Below are 17,011 nucleotides of genomic sequence, written 5' to 3' on the forward strand. Positions count from 1 at the left end.
CAGTAGGCAACTATATAGAGATACTTCTATGGGTTTGTGAAGCACCTGCACATGCTAGTGCATATATTAGTTCAGCATGCATACTTTTGGCCTTAGCACGCGAGATCATCCTTGTGTCCTGTCTGCTTCGTACCCAAAGCCCTGAGAGCTTATCGGGGATTGTGAGCTATATTTTCTGCAGATACCCATGGAGAGTGGCACAGTATTGTTAGTATTGACCAGTCTTCTGTAGCATGCAGAGTTGTTAATACTTCCAGGGACTTTCTTGACATTGATCCTTCAAATGGAAGGATTGGATGTCTGGGTGTGTGGTTTGAAACATCTGTGCTCTTGTGAAAGACACCAGAGTGTTCTATACTAGAAATTAAGCTTTATAAGCTGTAAATGGCTCTTGTGTCCATACATAGATGGGAATATTAGTAGAAACAGAGTGGATATACTCTTACGCTGTGAAACAGGAATGTTGTATCATACAGGGGGAACTGGGAACACTGTGCTGGCAAGGCAGATGACTTTGTAACTGCTGACAGTTAAATTCCTGGAGGCTTGGCGGCTGGTCCCTGGCTGTAGGCAGATGTTGGTTTTCATTATTGGTCAGTGTCACATAGAGCATGTGTTGTAACGATGTGTTTTCTGTCTTTCAGATCAGCGTGCGTGTTACCACCATGGATGCTGAGCTGGAGTTTGCCATCCAGCCCAACACTACAGGGAAGCAACTGTTTGATCAGGTAAGTGATAGAGGTGCAGAAGATCTAAAGTTGATAAAGATGTTGTGATTCTATTGAGGCGAAAGAAAACAGTTTCAGAGGTTAAGTGACAAGTGTGTATAATAACTTCAAGACAACTCGGTATAATAAGAAATTATACATTTTTTCAAAACTACTACATTTTTTTTAATCTCCAAGAATGCTTTCATAGCTATTCTTACCTCCAATGAACTGAGTTGTCGTTATAGCTCATAATAATAATAATTGGATGTCTCCAGTCATAATTCATAAGATAAGTCTTATGAAGGAGCTAGTAAGCTATCTCTGGTTGGCTTACTTGTGAGCATAATGTAATTTATTTCAAAGAGTACTTGGTCTCTAAAACAGGAGAGGCTTAGCTGGGCTTCAGATGCTGCCACAGCCCTTAAGTGCAGGTGAAGTGATGTTCTACAATTGCTTCAGGCCCTGGTGGAAATCTTAAGAGAAGCTATGTACTGGAAAGGGCTGTTTTCGTCTGGGTGTTTTAGCCTTCCTCTTCAGCATCCACTGGCTAGGCAAATTTCCTCCTGCTTTGGCCCAGACAGAAGCAGGGATGTATGTGCAGCCCAAGGCTGGAGCAGTTGCAGACAGACATTGTCAGTTACAGCAGCTGAAACTTTGACAGGCTCCGCTATGTTTCTCTGCTGTAGTCCTGAAGGCCATGGATTTGCTCCTTGAAGGAAAATCTGAACAGTAAATTCACAGCTTAAAATGAGTCTTGGATTAATGACAAGATGAAGGAACTGCCAGCAAGATAGCAAAGCGTTCTGGGGCTAGTTGTACATAGTACCTATCTTAATTAAGAGAGAAACTTAAGGGCTGACTCACCCGTGGAAGTCAGCTATCTCATTTGGGGCCACTAAACCGAATTTAAATTTTTTCTTAGATGTTTAACCACAGACTACTACTTTCTCTTACATTTGGCTGGATGATTCAACACTAGATGTTATATTGCTCTTTGCAACCCAGCCCTGTGAAATGGAGGGAGTGAGATCTTAGGCTTTACTGAAAGAGCATCCTTTCATAATGGGAAAAACAGAAAGGTTTTCAGGAAAGTTCTGAGCTGTAGTGTAGTTTCAGTTGTCTCTGTGTTACTACGTAGTAGCTCCTATGTATTTTAGCCCTTTGTGGTCCCTGCCAGGCTTTGATTGATAGAAATGAGAGCTGGATTCTGTCCAGAATCCATCTGTGCAATGTGGAACTCCACCAGAGTTAGCTCATGGGAGCATATGCCAGTGAAGCTGAGGTGACATGCCCTCAAGTTCATCAAGAAGTGAATCGTGGGTTGTGTTTTTTCTGGAGGGGGTGTTCTTCATGTGGATGCTATCCATGATTATTTTTCAATACCTGGTTTCTGACATTATCCGAGCAAATCACCCAAGTGCTAAGAAGTGATACTACTGAAGTCAGTAGTGTTTCTAATCTGCACATTGCTTTTTCAGTCAGCTCTAGAGCATCTGCACCTTTTGCTTCAAACTGACATTGTGGTGGCAGACTGGGGCTTCAGCAGCTTGTCTCTGAGAAGCATCTGATTGTGTTTCTACTATGGGAACTCTTCATGTCTTAATAATTGATTTCACTCCTTTGTGTCCTGTTCTTGAACAGCTGCATGTTCTCCTCGTGGCAGTGTATTTCACACAGCATCTGTCTGAACAAAAGTTCTGTTTTTTCCATAGTAAACTCTTTGGGAAGGGAGGAAACAAATGCTGTTGCAGAGCTTTAAGTTGCTAATGTAAGTAAGAGAGTGTGTACTTCAGCTAAATTGGATTGTAGGTAGAGCTGGAAGAGGAAATAGTGGGGGAGGAAAAAGTGTCTGAAGCTAGCTGTTAAACGTTTGCTACTTATAAGAGGTCTGGTGGACACAATCTTTTTATACTGTCTATATATCATGCTCACTGGAATAAGAATTAAACTTTTCTACTGCCTAACACACAAGATTTCCTTGTGGAGGTATTGATGTTGGTTCCTGATAAGGCTGATACCGAAATGAATAGTCTAGAGCCTTGTTAGTGACGGATGTCCAGGCTTTGACTAAATGGTGAGTAAAAGACCTATCACAGTATGGTAGAAAGAGTAACCCTCTGCCAGGGTTTGAACGTTGTGAGCAGTAGGGTAGGGAATTGGCAGTAGATGTGGGGATTTCAAAAGTCTTCCACCTCTAGCATGAATAAGGAGTTTTGAAGGCTACTCATATGTGAGTGGTTGAGGAGTCTGATCCCAGCTGCTGTTGCTGCCCTGCAATCTAATCATTGGCCCTTTGCAATTAAGGAAACTAATTGCAAAGGAGGTAGCTATTTGGCTTCTGCCACATCTTGGTCTCTGAATGCAGATACACAGCAGACTGTCCTTTTTTTTTTTTTTTTTTTTTAAATAGAAAATTCAAGGCTCTTTTCTGTTGCAAAAAAAGACCTTAGTCAGACTTGCACATAAAGGAAAGCAAGTACTTCTTGTATGTGGACATGCTCAAACAGATTATTGATCTTTGCATTAAGAACTAACTGAATACCAAATCAAAACATGAGAGCCTCTAGTGAGCTGACAGTAAATACTAAACTTGTTCCCTTTAGTACGGGGATGGGGCTTCAAATACATCGTCAGTTGGCATACATCCAGTATGATTCAAATGGCTGAGCTGTTTGTGTGGATTAGTTTCTGTAAAGGGATAGTCCAGAGCTGTTCTCCCTACCGATACTGCTAATGGGGAGTAAGCAGTGACTGCTGTTTGATAATCTATCTGTTCACTCCATGTCACTTTCTGTCCTGAGGTGGTCTTGGGTTAGATGATGCTGTGTGTAAGAACAAAGTTGTGGCTGTTCGTTTGCTAGCTTCCTTAAACTATGTTGTGCTGCTGGAATTACTAATCTAGTGGTTTCTGCATGGTGCTGGTTCTGAAACAGGAGCTGCTTTCATCAATGCTTTTTTGAGGGAAGGGATACTTCCTCTACAAAGCAAAGTTAAGGTTTTGCTGTTGCAGCACATGGACCTTCTGGTGTGAAACCTGACTTTTTGACTCTTTCACAGAAAAATTTTAAGAGATCCTGCATGTTTTTGCCCTAGAGTACCCTTTCATTTTGAGCTGTCAGTTTGGAGTTAAGCAAAAAGGAAGCTGCTAAGCATTGCCAAGGTTTCTAGCTGCACAGCTACCTTGGTGCATGCCACTGGCTTTGGTCAGTAACATTTAGGCAATATCTCTTTTCACCTGTTGTGTATAAAGGTAGCTAAATACATTCATTATGCCACACATAATTCTGACACCTACTCTGAATAGGATTCAGAAGACTTTAGGAAAGCTTGTGTCTAGGTAGTAGCTTCATGAGGAGGATCAATTTGAGTCTGAGTTCCACAGCAGGTAAGTAAGCTTGAGATAGAAGTGTTCCTGTCTCCTCTCCTGCTTGACAACTTCCAAAGCTGTGAGGCATCTGCATTGTTCTATCACTATAAAAATTCACTTTGGAATTTACCAAGTAGCTGGCTGTAGAAATATCACTGAGTTGATATATGGTGCAGTAACGTAATGATTTTATATTACAGAGCTTCTGGTAACACCCTGTCCCCTAGGCTTGTAACAGTACAGCTTTAAGTTAAATAGCTTAAGCTTGTGTGCATGGGCAAAAGCTGGATTAATTGAGATAGGAGGATTGTACTGTCTGTCTGCTGCAGCTTTGCTTATGTACCTCTTAGCATCATCTGCTGAACTCCAGCACTTACCGACTCACTAGGAAAACCAGTAACTCTTCTTTTAATTTATCACTAGCAGCTGAGGAGTGGGAACAGAGCTTGAGGATGGACTGTGCCTGTCAGGGTTGCTGCTTATCCTGCAGGCCTGATTATTTCACAGGTACCTAGAAATGCTGCTTTCTTGGGGATGCAGGGCACAGACACTGTAGCTGCTTGTTTTCTTTTTTTGACCCATGTCTGTATCAGACTGAGGTGCAGGTGGGTGGGAGACTAGTGTGTAAACTGCAGCATTTCTTTGCTTTATAGGTCTCCTACACTTGAAAGATTAACTGTTTCTCTGGTAAAAATGCTTAGCTACTTATTGCTGGTGACAGCTTTGAAGTTTGTGTCCGTCCAATCTTTTTTCCTCTCAAACTTTTTTTTTGGGGGGGTAAATTGATTCTAACTTGAATCAGTAAGATTTTGGCCTGTTGGGGTGTGAGAGGTCTAGCCTATTCCTTGGACAGGGAGAGGGGTAACTAACTTGCTTGCCAAAGTGCCCCATAGCTGGCTAGCAGGCTTGCACAGAAATGCCCTGTTTTAGTGGATGCTGCGTCTTCCATGCTCCTCAGGCAGCTTGCTTACAGACTAGGCACAAAATCCTCAACTGCTTTGACTTCTGTGGTATGAAAACGTACTCCCTTCTTCCATGCACATGCTGTATGCAGCAGCTTCTCAAATGCTTTCTTTCTGATCACTTCTGACCCTGGATCCTGCCTGGTGCCTTGTTGTTTCGTTTCCCTTCAGAGCCTCTTATTTTTGCTAGCCTCTGGTGGAGGACTCTTAGCTGTCTGCTATGCTAGGTCTGTTGGGTGGTGAATGCAGCTGATGGGTGGCGATCTCCACCCATTTGATAGGCCTTACAGCAGGATCCCTTTAACAATGAGTTGTGGTTACTAAACTGTTCAGTCAGCACTTCCTTCCTCAACCCAAAATGAACTCTCCTTCTCCAACTTTAGAACAGATTTGCTTCTCAGTGATGTGCTTAGTGCTTTCAGAGCCTATAGCTGATCATGCAAACTTCAGTTCTTCTGATGCTAACTTTTGCACATTGCAAAGTCCAGGAGATGGTGGCTTCAGCATGCCACTCCAGAATAAGCCTTTAGGGTAACCAGGAGCTCCCAGTCTCTGTCCAGTTAAAAGCTGTGAAGCCAAGTCACAGGTTAAAGAGAAATGTGAGGTTAGAAAAACTGTACCATCTGTCACTTTGGACTTTGAAAGCATGTGGTTAACCTTCCTAGGAGGCTTTTCCTCAGTTTTGTGAGCTTTTGGAGTCAAAACTGAGCTGGTGATAGAAAAGCCCACTTGGCTATAGGTTAAAATTGTAACAATAAGCATCCCTCTGCTCACTCTAAACCTAGTCACTGATGCTGTATTTTATGTTCAGCATCGAGACTAATATGTAGTAGAGTGTGGGGTTATTTTTTTTCCTTACGAATTCCTAAGGATCTTACAGATTTCATTAAGCACTAGGATTCCTAAGATTCTGAGTTCATGTGCCCTGCCCTAGCTTGCTTATCTGATGCAGTGATTTTAATGATTCTGTAGAGTACCAGTTTATGCTAAAGCTTACAGTGCAGGCGGGTGAAAATTGCTCTTGACTCTTGAGTAACTGCAGCTGAGTTGAGCTGTGTTTGGAGTAAAAGCGGATGGTCTCTCATGGCCTGTATGTTAAGCTTTGTGAGGGGCGAGACTGTAGAGAAGCCTTTAGGACCTCAGTAAAGCCCTCTCTAGTAGTGTTTAAATGCATAGGAAACTGGTCTGGAGCACTAGATCCAGTAGATGAAAGCACTGAACTGAAAACTCAGTGTCATTTTAATGGGGGAAAGCAGCAAGTCTCAGGACAGTGACTGGTTCTTCCAGCAAACCCCTGAACTCATTTGTGTAATGAAAGCTTGTGGTTGTGTGGTATGGAAATGTCTCAAATTTCACAAGAACATGTGGAAACTTACTGGCTTTTTTATAAAAGCAGTAGCCAACCCAAAATGGACTGTTTGTTACTAAGGGGTTCAGTGGCAAACTGTAATAAGCTTAAAAACTCAAAAGAACATCCTGTCATTTAGCACTCTGGCATTTTAGACCTTGGAAAGGGAAAGTTAGAAATATATCTGTCCGCCACATGGAAGGGGAACAGTTGAATATGGCTGTAGATGGAGCCCATCTTGGGTGTTACATTAGGGTACTTGGAAGGCAATGTTTTAAGTAGGTTTTGACTATGGCTTACGGAACTGCAGGTGTGGCACCAGTTCAGAGCTCCTCCAGCAATGAAGCTTGCTAGCAGGTTTCTCTCAGAAGTACTTGACATGCTGGTCACAAAGGGAGAGAGGCCTGCTTCATCTTTAGCTACCACAGCAGGTGAGATTCAAGACAGATTTGTGCTGTGGTATAGCCTGGGTTGCTTTGGCCTTTGGCCCAGGAACTCGGTCCAAGTGGAATGTAGCCTTCTCTGCTGGCATGCTTTGGCCTTGCCCACGTGTAGATAGTGCTTTTGGGCCAGATCCATGCTTGTTTGCCATTTGTGGTAGTGTTATTTCCTGGGCTGAGAATGAGGGCAACCTTCAGTCATCGTCTTGATGCTAAAATCTACATTTAAGAGGCTGCTTATGGCCCCTTCAGCTGTGGGACAGCATTCAATGGCAAGAACATAGTTCAGAGAGAGATGGGTGAGAGCTGAGGGGAAGGACAAGAGGAGTTATGCAGACCTGGAAAATGTGGAGTAAGGAGAAGTGAGAGAAAAGGTTACTTGGAAGGTGTTGTGTTTCTTTGAACTTAAGTGGAAAAAAAAAAAAAAACAAACCTACTGTGTGCTTAGACTGTCTGAAGAAGGTGCAGTGAGAGTCACCAGAAATGCCCCTTTTCCCCTGCAGCAGTATTGCTCACGAAGTGGAATATTAGGCTAGTGGCCCTTGATGGCGAGCTTTGTCATGGCTGGTCAAGGTACTGTGGGGCAGCTGGATATTAGGGCTGCCTGTAATCTGTTGCCAGTTGTAGGCTAAGCCTTGTACTGGAGGCTAAACAAGACCCAGGGACTGACGGAATGTTCTCCCTGGCATGAAGATAAGATGTCACTCTCCAGCTAAGAGTGTAAAGTTTAGGTATTGAAGTGCAGTGGTCTGTGTGAAACAGTGCTCTCTATTGTCCTGTGCTGTGTGTCAGCCCTTCTCCATCCTCAGCTGCTGCCAGTTACTGTCTGCTTTTTGGAACATCTCGCAGTTCTTCAGGGCTCTGAATGCTGTACACGCCCAAACATAATCGAGCTGCTAGCTGCCAGCCAGACTCCTTGCAGCTGTAGAAAGCTGTTTCTTCATGCTTTTTCCCTTGCTAAATGGAACTAAATAACCTGCTAGAGCTGAGGTAGGGAGGAGGGCTGTGTCGTGTGCCCCCCTCCCTGATACAGTAGCAGCGTGGGGGTGTGATGATGTGCTGTACTGGCTCCCCCGCTCCTCTGTCCAGTTTGTTGTTGTCACTGCTATTGCAGTGCAGACTTCTGTTGTGGAATAAAAGTCCTTTTGTGCAGGGCCTCGGTTGATTCCTTTCAGTTCCTTGCAGGCAGTCCAGCTTGTTGAATTCCCAGGCGTAAGCTGCTGACAAATGGAAGTGAGGCAAGCAGCTACATGCGACGGAGGGGGAGCTTACATCCCATTCAGATGTTAATGCTGCTCAGAACAGAGCTTTCCTTAGGCTTTGGGACAGCCTTTCTTCCCCTCCTTGTACCACACGCTTTCAAAGCATACAGCAAACTCTTGATTCTTCTCTGAAATTCTCCTTAGCTGTGTGCATCCTGCTATGTGATGTGCACAAGCAAGGGTTTATCTGCCTCAGGTTCCACTGTGTTTGCAGGGGCTTTAGGCCAGCTCTCCAGCTCGTACTCAAACAGGGACAGGCTGAATAATTTCATGGACTCTAGTGGAATAGTGTTTGTAGGCTGTATGACCTTGCGTAGGTTTTGTCTCTGTGTGTTCTGCTAATAGCATGCCTCTGCTGAAAGCTGCCTTTGCTTTCTGGGCCTGAAAGGAACTAGGACCCTGACACTGGTGTTGTAAGGCCAGAAGAAATGTCTGATCTGAGTGCTAAAGAATCTCACTAGTAATGTGTTTGTGGGAACTTGTGTCCTTAGTGTTGCATCTTGCCAAAGCTAGAGACCACATCAGAAGGGAGCAGAGTGCATCCTTAGGATTTAACAAGGAAGTAAATTCAAAGGAAGTGTTTAGGGAGAAATTGTAAAACGTGGGACAAGGCAGTACAAAATTATGTCAGCTTACCTGGCAGGGGGCCAGGGTGTTCAGGCAGCTGGCTCTCCCAGGGCAAGGCTTGTCCCCCGCGCTCCAGTTGTTGAGTCCCTCTGAAGGAGGGAAGCTGTGAGCCAGCCCCAGGGGTGGCTGGGGTGTAAAAGCAGCTTAGTGTCACGCTTTAAGTACAGTGTTGACCTAAAGACAAATGTCTTCACTCTTATCCTCCCTTGTCTAGTAATGGAGATGACATGTAGGTGCCTTGTTTGCTGGTGTGAGAACAGCTCCCGGGGGTTCAGGAGAGGTGTGGGGGAGCTTAGCTTCTAGACTTGCAGCACCCTGTGGCACGGCCACCTGCTAATGAACAGGCGTTATTGAGAAACTTCCCTCTCCTTCTTACCAACAGTGGCATTGTACTGCTGTAGTCTTCCCGCCCCGCCCCGCCCCCCCCCCCCCCCCCGAGGCTCTTGTCTCTTGTTACACAGTATGTCTGTAAAGCTGCCTTAACTCTTACTTACATAGCACCCATGGTGTGCTAGGGACATGACTACAGAGAGAGTTTAGTAGCGGTGTAGGTAATATCTGTGGTGGCTTTGTCCTGGCACAAGGAATAGCATATTGACTTACCCACTGCAGCACCCCTTAATGGTGCTGCTCATTAAAGAGCTGTGTGAAAGGCTATCCACAGGTATCACTACGGTAGAATACAAGTCTTAAAATAGCACAACCTAGTAGGACACAACCTGGCAGGGTGATTCATGGCTTTCCCAGGAGTAGTACATTTGCATGATAAGTGAGGGGTGTACCTCAAAATGGAGCTGTGATGTTGATTGCTGGCAGCTATTACACCTGTCTGAGCTGTTGCATTGTGTTTTGGCTATATGTGTTGGCTTATAAGTAGCTGAAGAAAATGGTGTCCCAGCTGTTGTTTATAAATAGCAGCAACCCTTAAATAGAAGAGGGGGAAGGAAGAATACACTAGAACTCCCATTTAACACCTCTCGGATGCCCTATCATCTTTATTTGTGCACTGGGGAGGCAGGAGGCTGGAGTGCTGGTCGTCTTTGTGTTCATCTGAACTTACCCCCATAACACGTTCCTAGCCGCTAGTGAGATCAGCCCATCTGGCTGGGGCTTTTGCTAATCATCTTTCTTTCAGGTCGTCAAGACTATTGGTCTAAGAGAGGTCTGGTTTTTTGGACTTCAGTATCAGGACACCAAGGGCTTCTCAACATGGCTGAAATTGAACAAAAAGGTATGTTTGCTCCATGCTTTCACTTGTCCTGGGTTCCCTCCTCTTGGAGAGCAAGGGCAAATTCAACCTCCTTACTTCTTTCAGGGATCTGTTCTTGCCTTTCTGCACACCTGATGTTCTGCAAAATTAGCAAGTTGGTGTAGCCTTCCTTCAGTACACAGACCCCCTCCCCAAGGTGCAAAGAATCATGACCTGGTCCTCTTATATCTAGTTCTGTTTGTTTTCCAGGCAGATCTGTTATCCTTCCTGGTAACATGCTAATGTGGTGCTCATGTGAGCATCTTGGTTGCAAAGAAACGTGGAAAGTAACTTACCTAGTGCTGATCATAACTAGTGGCTTGTCATAAGTCCTGTGGAGAGAGGTGATGAGGTATTTAGCAGTAAGGAATTGAAAGTCCTTGTTTTTCTGTCCGCTCATTTCTGCATTGCAAATGAGAAATTTTTTTTTCTAATGTATGCTTGTCTTCACTTGGTACATTGACTATAAAATCTGCTAACTCTGTTCCAGGTAACAGCACAGGATGTACGCAAAGAAAGCCCCCTGCTTTTCAAATTCCGTGCCAAGTTCTACCCAGAGGATGTGGCAGAAGAGCTGATTCAGGACATCACACAGCGCCTTTTCTTCCTCCAAGTGAAGGAGGCAATTCTGAACGATGACATTTATTGCCCTCCTGAAACAGCTGTCCTCCTGGCTTCTTATGCTGTCCAGTCAAAATATGGAGACTTCAGCAAAGAGGTGCACAAGTCTGGCTACCTTGCTAGTGACAAACTGCTCCCACAGAGGTAAGTGAACCAGGGTGGTCTTAGACCTTCTTTGCCTTAAAGGGTTTGGGACTTGGTTGTTGTTTTGTTTTTTTTTTTAGGGGAGGTGGGGTGTCTTGTTTGGAATTTTCAGAATAAAATATAACCTCGTATTTCTCTGAGGGTTGCGGTTAGTATTCACTTGATTAAAAGTGTTAATCTTAAGCATCTTGTTGCTACTGAAGAAACTAATCAGAAGTAGTGAGAGAAGCTCCAAAACAAGAAATGTAATGCTACAAGGAGAAGCACAGCTGAATGCACCTTGTCATTTTTCAGAAGTCTGAATACTGATTGGTGTGTGTCTGGCAAGTCTTAAAATAAAACTGTATTTCCTGGAATATTTCTGTGGGATGCCAGTGGAGTATTTAATGAAGCATTATTTGAGAGTGATGTTAACTGCAGTGGCTGATCTCAAACATCCCGTGTACTCCTCTTAGAGTTCTGGAGCAGCACAAGCTTAACAAGGACCAATGGGAGGAGAGGATCCAGGTGTGGCATGAGGAACATCGAGGAATGATTAGGTAACTGATGCAATGTGAAACTGCTGTATTTGAAGAAGTGTGATATATGTGAGTGTGTAATGTATGAACGCATGCAAAAATCTGTGGCTTGCTTTGTGATGAGTTAAGCATTCTTCAGGTTATTTTGCTCAGAGTAGCTACGCTCACATGCCTCAGCCCTTGGTAATCCACTTCAGATGGGTGTTCTTAGTATAAAACAAAACTGAGTCGGAAGGGTTTGATATTGTCCACTTGGGTGATGCCTGGAACCTTTACCAACTTGTTGCTGCCCTGCCCGTGTAGGAAGACAGCAACTTCTTGCTGCAATGGCTTATAGACTCAAAAAGGAATATCTGCTTTCTTTTTGCATGCTGCAGAGAAGATGCTGTTTTGGAGTACCTGAAAATTGCACAGGATCTGGAAATGTATGGGGTGAACTACTTCAGCATTAAGAACAAGAAGGGCTCTGAACTCTGGCTAGGCGTAGATGCTCTTGGACTCAACATTTATGAGCAGAATGACAGGTAATAAACCGCCTCTCCTTGTCATTGCCTTCAGCTCCTTTCCAGTATAAAGGCATGCAAAATTAATCTTTTATAGAGTTCTCAAGTTTTTAACTAAACTCTGCAAATTTTATATCATTCTTGGCTGTGTTTTTGACACTATCAGAATGATCCATAAAATGTGTTGCTTTGGACCCAAAAAAATACAAGAAACTGGCAAATCTTTTCAAGATAGTTGTGTCCCTAGTCTCCCTGCCACAGGTGCATTCTCCAGTTCTGTTCTTCATTTAAAAAAAAAAAAAAAAAAAAAGGATTGAAAAACTACTTATGTTCATAGTTAATTTCCATGACTGATTTTTGTTTGCTGATTCCAGGTAATACAAGAGTACTGAAGTACAAGGGCAGATTTGGTAGAATTTTGAACTTTATATTGTAAGTCAAGAATTTGGAATTACTTGGGGCTCTTTTATTTCCTTTTGCTTTCAATTTCTGCAGGCTAACACCAAAAATTGGATTCCCTTGGAGCGAGATCAGAAATATCTCATTCAATGACAAGAAGTTTGTTATCAAACCTATTGACAAGAAAGCACCAGTAAGAAATTAAACTTTTGGCTTCTTAGCTGAATGTTTTTGGGGTTTTTTGCACACTATCTTTTAATTAATAAAGTTAATGCTGACTGAAGGAGTGCTGTGCTATGTGATCTGTTCAGGGCAGTATGCACAGAATGGGTCTAATGGCAGTAAGGTGACAGCTGGGTTTTGTTTCTGGCTAGGAGGGTAGAAATTTATTCAGTATAACTTTAAACTGTTCAAAGTCAGTGGCAGGGAGAAGCTGTTTGCTTAGGGCAGGGGTCCTCAAACTACGGCCTGCAGGCCAGATATGGCCCCCCAGGATCCTCAGTCCGGCCCCCGGTATTTACAGAACACCCCCCACTGGGGGTTGGGGGGGGGGGGGGGGGAACCAAGCAGCCACAGATGACTGTCTGCCACTTCATCCATGCGCCGGCCCCCTGGTTAAAAAGTTTGAGGACCCCTGGCTTAGGGTTTCTGATTCTCCTAAGACTGTTCAGATTCTCTGATAATACAATTAGAGAACTGAGGAACCTGTGTTAGCTGTGAGTGCTTCCTTTGCAGGCTTTTTGTAGTTTTTCACCTTCCTTGAAGCTGAAGCTTCAGCTTATTTTGTAGGGTATGCTGGGAGGGTTGGGTTTTTTTCTTGCAAACTTATAATTTATGTAACTGGTTTCATCTTCAAGGCTTATTAATTTCCTGTGTCAGCTGATACCTTCTGGTCATTCTTGTTACATTGCTGCTTGGAAGAATTCCCCTGCTGCTGTTGGTCCTTTTTGACAGATCAAAGTTACTTATCTACTGGACATAATGTTTAACACCCTTTCCGGCATAAAATGTTATGCTTGATGTGGTTGGCCAGGCTACTGCATTAAGTAACAAAGTGGGAGGAGAGATGGGAAAAGTCATAGTCTTGGTGTGCCAAGTAAACCAGCCCCTGATGGTGTTTGTAACAAAACAGTGAAGCCGAGTCGCTGTGTACTCTGTATGCTAGGGATGCTTTACAGTGAAACCCAGCACACTGTAACAAGTTGGGCACTTCTGCCCTGTGTGTATCTTTCAGGTTGAAATTCACTCCTGAAAGATCGGTGTCTTAACTACTACCACCAGTGAACTAAACACCATTAAGAAAAGTTGACTAGCAATTCTAGAAAGCTTAGGGTCTTAGAGCATATTTCATACAGAAGGGGATTCTTATGCTGAAAGAACAGGTGTAATTCTGCCTTTTTCTTGCCCCAAGGACTTTGTATTCTATGCCCCTCGGTTACGGATTAACAAACGAATCTTGGCACTCTGCATGGGGAACCATGAGCTCTACATGCGCAGACGTAAACCAGATACCATTGAGGTGCAGCAGATGAAAGCACAGGCTCGGGAAGAGAAGCATCAGAAACAGATGGAGAGGTTGGTAGGGTTCTGAGTAACCTGGATTTGGTCGTTCACCGCACAATAGCGCTGTGTTCTAGATAAATTGCTGGCAGCACCTTAATCTCCTTAATGCAAAAATAGACCAGATTGCTTTCTGCTTCGGTAGATCTAATGGGATGATGGAAACTGCACTTACCATAAATGTGATGCGCCATTACTTTCTTAAAGATTTGTCTATTTGATGGGACTAATATGGATCTTGATATAAGGAGATTTCTCTTACAATGTTGCTATTATGAACTTGCCATTGAGATGAATGCCAGCAGAGTTTTTTCTTTCTGCACTTCTGTAAAGGGGCTTGTCTCAAGTGAAATTCATCACCTGAGTGCTGCAGTGAATGTCTTGTGTGCTCATGGCTTTACTGGGAAGCACTCCAATCCAAGTAGCTGTTAATTTGAAATTGCATTATGATTTCTCCCTCATCAGAGCCCTGCTGGAGAATGAGAAGAAGAAGAGGGAGCTGGCAGAAAAGGAGAAGGAGAAGATTGAACGTGAAAAGGAGGAGCTAATGGAGAGACTCAAACAAATTGAGGAGCAAACCAAGAAAGCTCAGCAAGGTAATACAACATGTTCCATTATTTCCTTAGATGCATTGAGCGAGAAGGGTTCAAGCAGTAAAGTTATGAGCATCTCTGAGCTGTTTGGCTCTCCAGTGTGGTGTGCTAAATGGTGTTAAGGCCCTGGTTTAATCTTCTGAAGCTGAATGTAAGCCTTCCACATGCAGCTGGTGGAAGACCACTTGCATTAAAGAGATGGGTGACAGCCAAGATGCCTCTCTGGGAGCAAGAGTACCTTGCAGTTGTTCACATGCTGGCTAGAAGCTTTATCCCAGCACATCTGTAGAGGAAGGAGTCAAAAGTGTAGCAGGGGTTACACCAGCCACTACTCTGAGGTGAATGCTATCTAATTGCTTGGCCAGCGTTACAGTGTGGCGTTGCCCAAGCAAAATGCTGTATCCTTCTTTGCCTTTAAGGATGTTATTTTGGGATGGGTACTTCCCCACAAATTGATCAGGCAAATAAATAATCTGTTGGCTTGGAATAGGCCTGGCTTTCAGTCTTCCAGCTCAGTTACAATGTGAAAGAGAGGAAAGGGGACATCTGCTTGCGTCTTTGCTTTACTTGTCCCTCTGAAGGAAAACTGATCCAGAGCATAGGTGTAAGGGCACATTCCTCTTCTACTGCCATTCTTAATCTCTTTTCAAATGCACTCCCCTGTTCGTTCAGAACTGGAAGAGCAGACCCGCAGAGCTATGGAGCTGGAACAGGAGCGAAAACGAGCTCAGGAGGAAGCAGAGAAACTGGCTAAAGAACGTAGAGAAGCAGAAGAGGCAAAGGAGGCCCTATTGAAGGCATCCCATGATCAGCAAAAGACGCAGGAACAGCTGGTAAGTGGATGAGTTGAAAATCAGATAGGGAAAAGAGTAACAGGGTAGGCACTTAAGTTCTTGAAGCTATGAATATGATGAGGAAGCATAGTTTGGTTCTTTTTTTTAGCCTAAACCAGATGAACTTACACCTAAATACAAGTGTATTTGTACAGTGGCTCTGGACTGTTGTGTGTTTTGCCTTTTTTTTTTTTTTTTTTTTTTTTTTTATGTGATGCTGAGAACATAGTGTAGATGTCACTGATCATTTTCCCTCATTTGGATTCACAGAATTGAGTTCTGTAGCTCTGTTTAGAGAAGGGAAAACCCCTAAAAACCCTTAGAAACCAACCAACCAAAACCCAAAAAAACCAAAACCCAAAACTTCTTTGGCTTTCTTTTTGCTTGCATCATAGATGTCAGTGGGACTGAAGTTTACAGGAAGGCACTCTCCTTAACAAAAAGATGTTAGAGATACTGGTTTTATTCAGGATGTAGACTAAATGCTTCATTTAATAGATACTTTGGGTTTGTTCCCATTAAAAGCCTTTCTTTTGCAGGCTGCTGAGATGGCAGAACTCACAGCTAGGATCACGCAGCTGGAGCTTGCCAGGCAGAAGAAAGAGAGTGAGGCCCAGGAGTGGCAGCAGAAGGTAAAGCAGAATCTGAGCAGAGATCTTTATGTGGAATTACTTTTCATTCTGTGTTGTGACCTAAACTACTGCAGTACATGCCACACTAAGCTGAGTGTCTGCAAGCTTGAGGGCGTTGTAAATACCCAGCTTTGCTTTTCTTAGTGGAGCGAGTGCCTTATTCTAACTCTATGTAGAAATATTTTGACTAATTAGGCCTATGGCCGATTTTCCATGAATTATAACCATCCTTCAAATCTCTGAACTGTTTGCAGAAAGTTTTCCGGATAATTGTGGTGGGAGTAGCTTTGGAATGTACCACTTCAGGTACAAGGTTTTCTGCAATAAGCACAGAGTAGTACTTCTGTGAGAAGTCTCACACATTCAGGATTATATTGACTGACTTATTGTGGCATGCCCTGCTGCAGGCACAGATGGTGCAGGAGGACTTAGAAAAGACCAAAGAGGAGTTGAAGACTGCCATGAGCACCCCTCATGTCACTGAGCCCATGCACTCTGAGAATGAGCATGACGATGAGCAGGATGAGAATGCAGCGGAAGCCAGTGCTGAGCTACGATCGGAGGCCACCATCAAGGACCGCAGTGAGGAGCAGCGCACCACTGAAGCAGAGAAGAACGAACGGGTCCAGAAACACTTGAAGGTAAGAAGTTGGCATCAGAGAGAGTGTGTGCCTGCATGCTACTTCTAGTCTTCTCACTTAATTGCAGCTAGGAGGTATTACTAGTGTTTAAAAAACCAAACTAAAAACAACAAAACAGCTGGGGGAAGGGGTGATCATGATCTTGTCAGGTAGCTGCTTAACCATTGAGCAGAGGCAGATCTTGTCTCTTGGCACCTGACTTCCATTTCACTGGAAGTAGTGAAGTATTTTCAAGCAGTGCCAAAAGGCAGCATCTGTCAGATGTCAGACATAGCGTGCTCGTGTGAGTCTTGCCAGCTGTCTAACAGCTGTTCATAGCCCTGGCTGCTGTGAATCTGAGAACCTGGTCCAGTTCCTGTCAAGCAGCTGTCGGTAGCTGCTGTGTCTGACCGGGTTGCATTACAAAACCCTGAGAGCAGCCCGCTAGGGCTTGGCATGGAGGCAGCGGTGCTGTACCACCTTCTGATAAAGAACTCCAGTGTTCTGACGTTGACTCTTTCCAAGCATTTTGTTACTCTGCCTGCTAGCTGCTTGACTTGCATCAAGCTTTGCTTGTTCTGCGTTCTGCTGTGGTGGTTATGCACAGGCAGAGAGACAGAGGT

The 17,011-nt window shown here is 43.9% G+C and overlaps 1 protein-coding gene across 1 annotated transcript in view; it reads left to right on the forward strand.

Moving 5' to 3' along the window:
* The window catches only part of MSN (moesin), a 47,569-nt gene that overhangs the window by 26,939 nt on the left and 3,619 nt on the right, over positions 1-17,011 (forward strand). The window contains exons 2-12 of the mRNA XM_080366256.1: positions 645-728; positions 9,852-9,947; positions 10,456-10,730; positions 11,186-11,269; positions 11,626-11,772; positions 12,247-12,343; positions 13,562-13,725; positions 14,176-14,306; positions 14,976-15,136; positions 15,676-15,768; positions 16,176-16,409. Coding sequence (XP_080222382.1) covers positions 645-728; positions 9,852-9,947; positions 10,456-10,730; positions 11,186-11,269; positions 11,626-11,772; positions 12,247-12,343; positions 13,562-13,725; positions 14,176-14,306; positions 14,976-15,136; positions 15,676-15,768; positions 16,176-16,409 — 1,566 coding nt within the window. The remainder of the gene's footprint in view (positions 1-644; positions 729-9,851; positions 9,948-10,455; positions 10,731-11,185; positions 11,270-11,625; positions 11,773-12,246; positions 12,344-13,561; positions 13,726-14,175; positions 14,307-14,975; positions 15,137-15,675; positions 15,769-16,175; positions 16,410-17,011) is intronic.

The sequence above is a fragment of the Falco punctatus genome, assembly GCF_963210335.1.
Source record: "Falco punctatus genome assembly, chromosome: 15".
NCBI lineage: Eukaryota > Metazoa > Chordata > Aves > Falconiformes > Falconidae > Falco > Falco punctatus.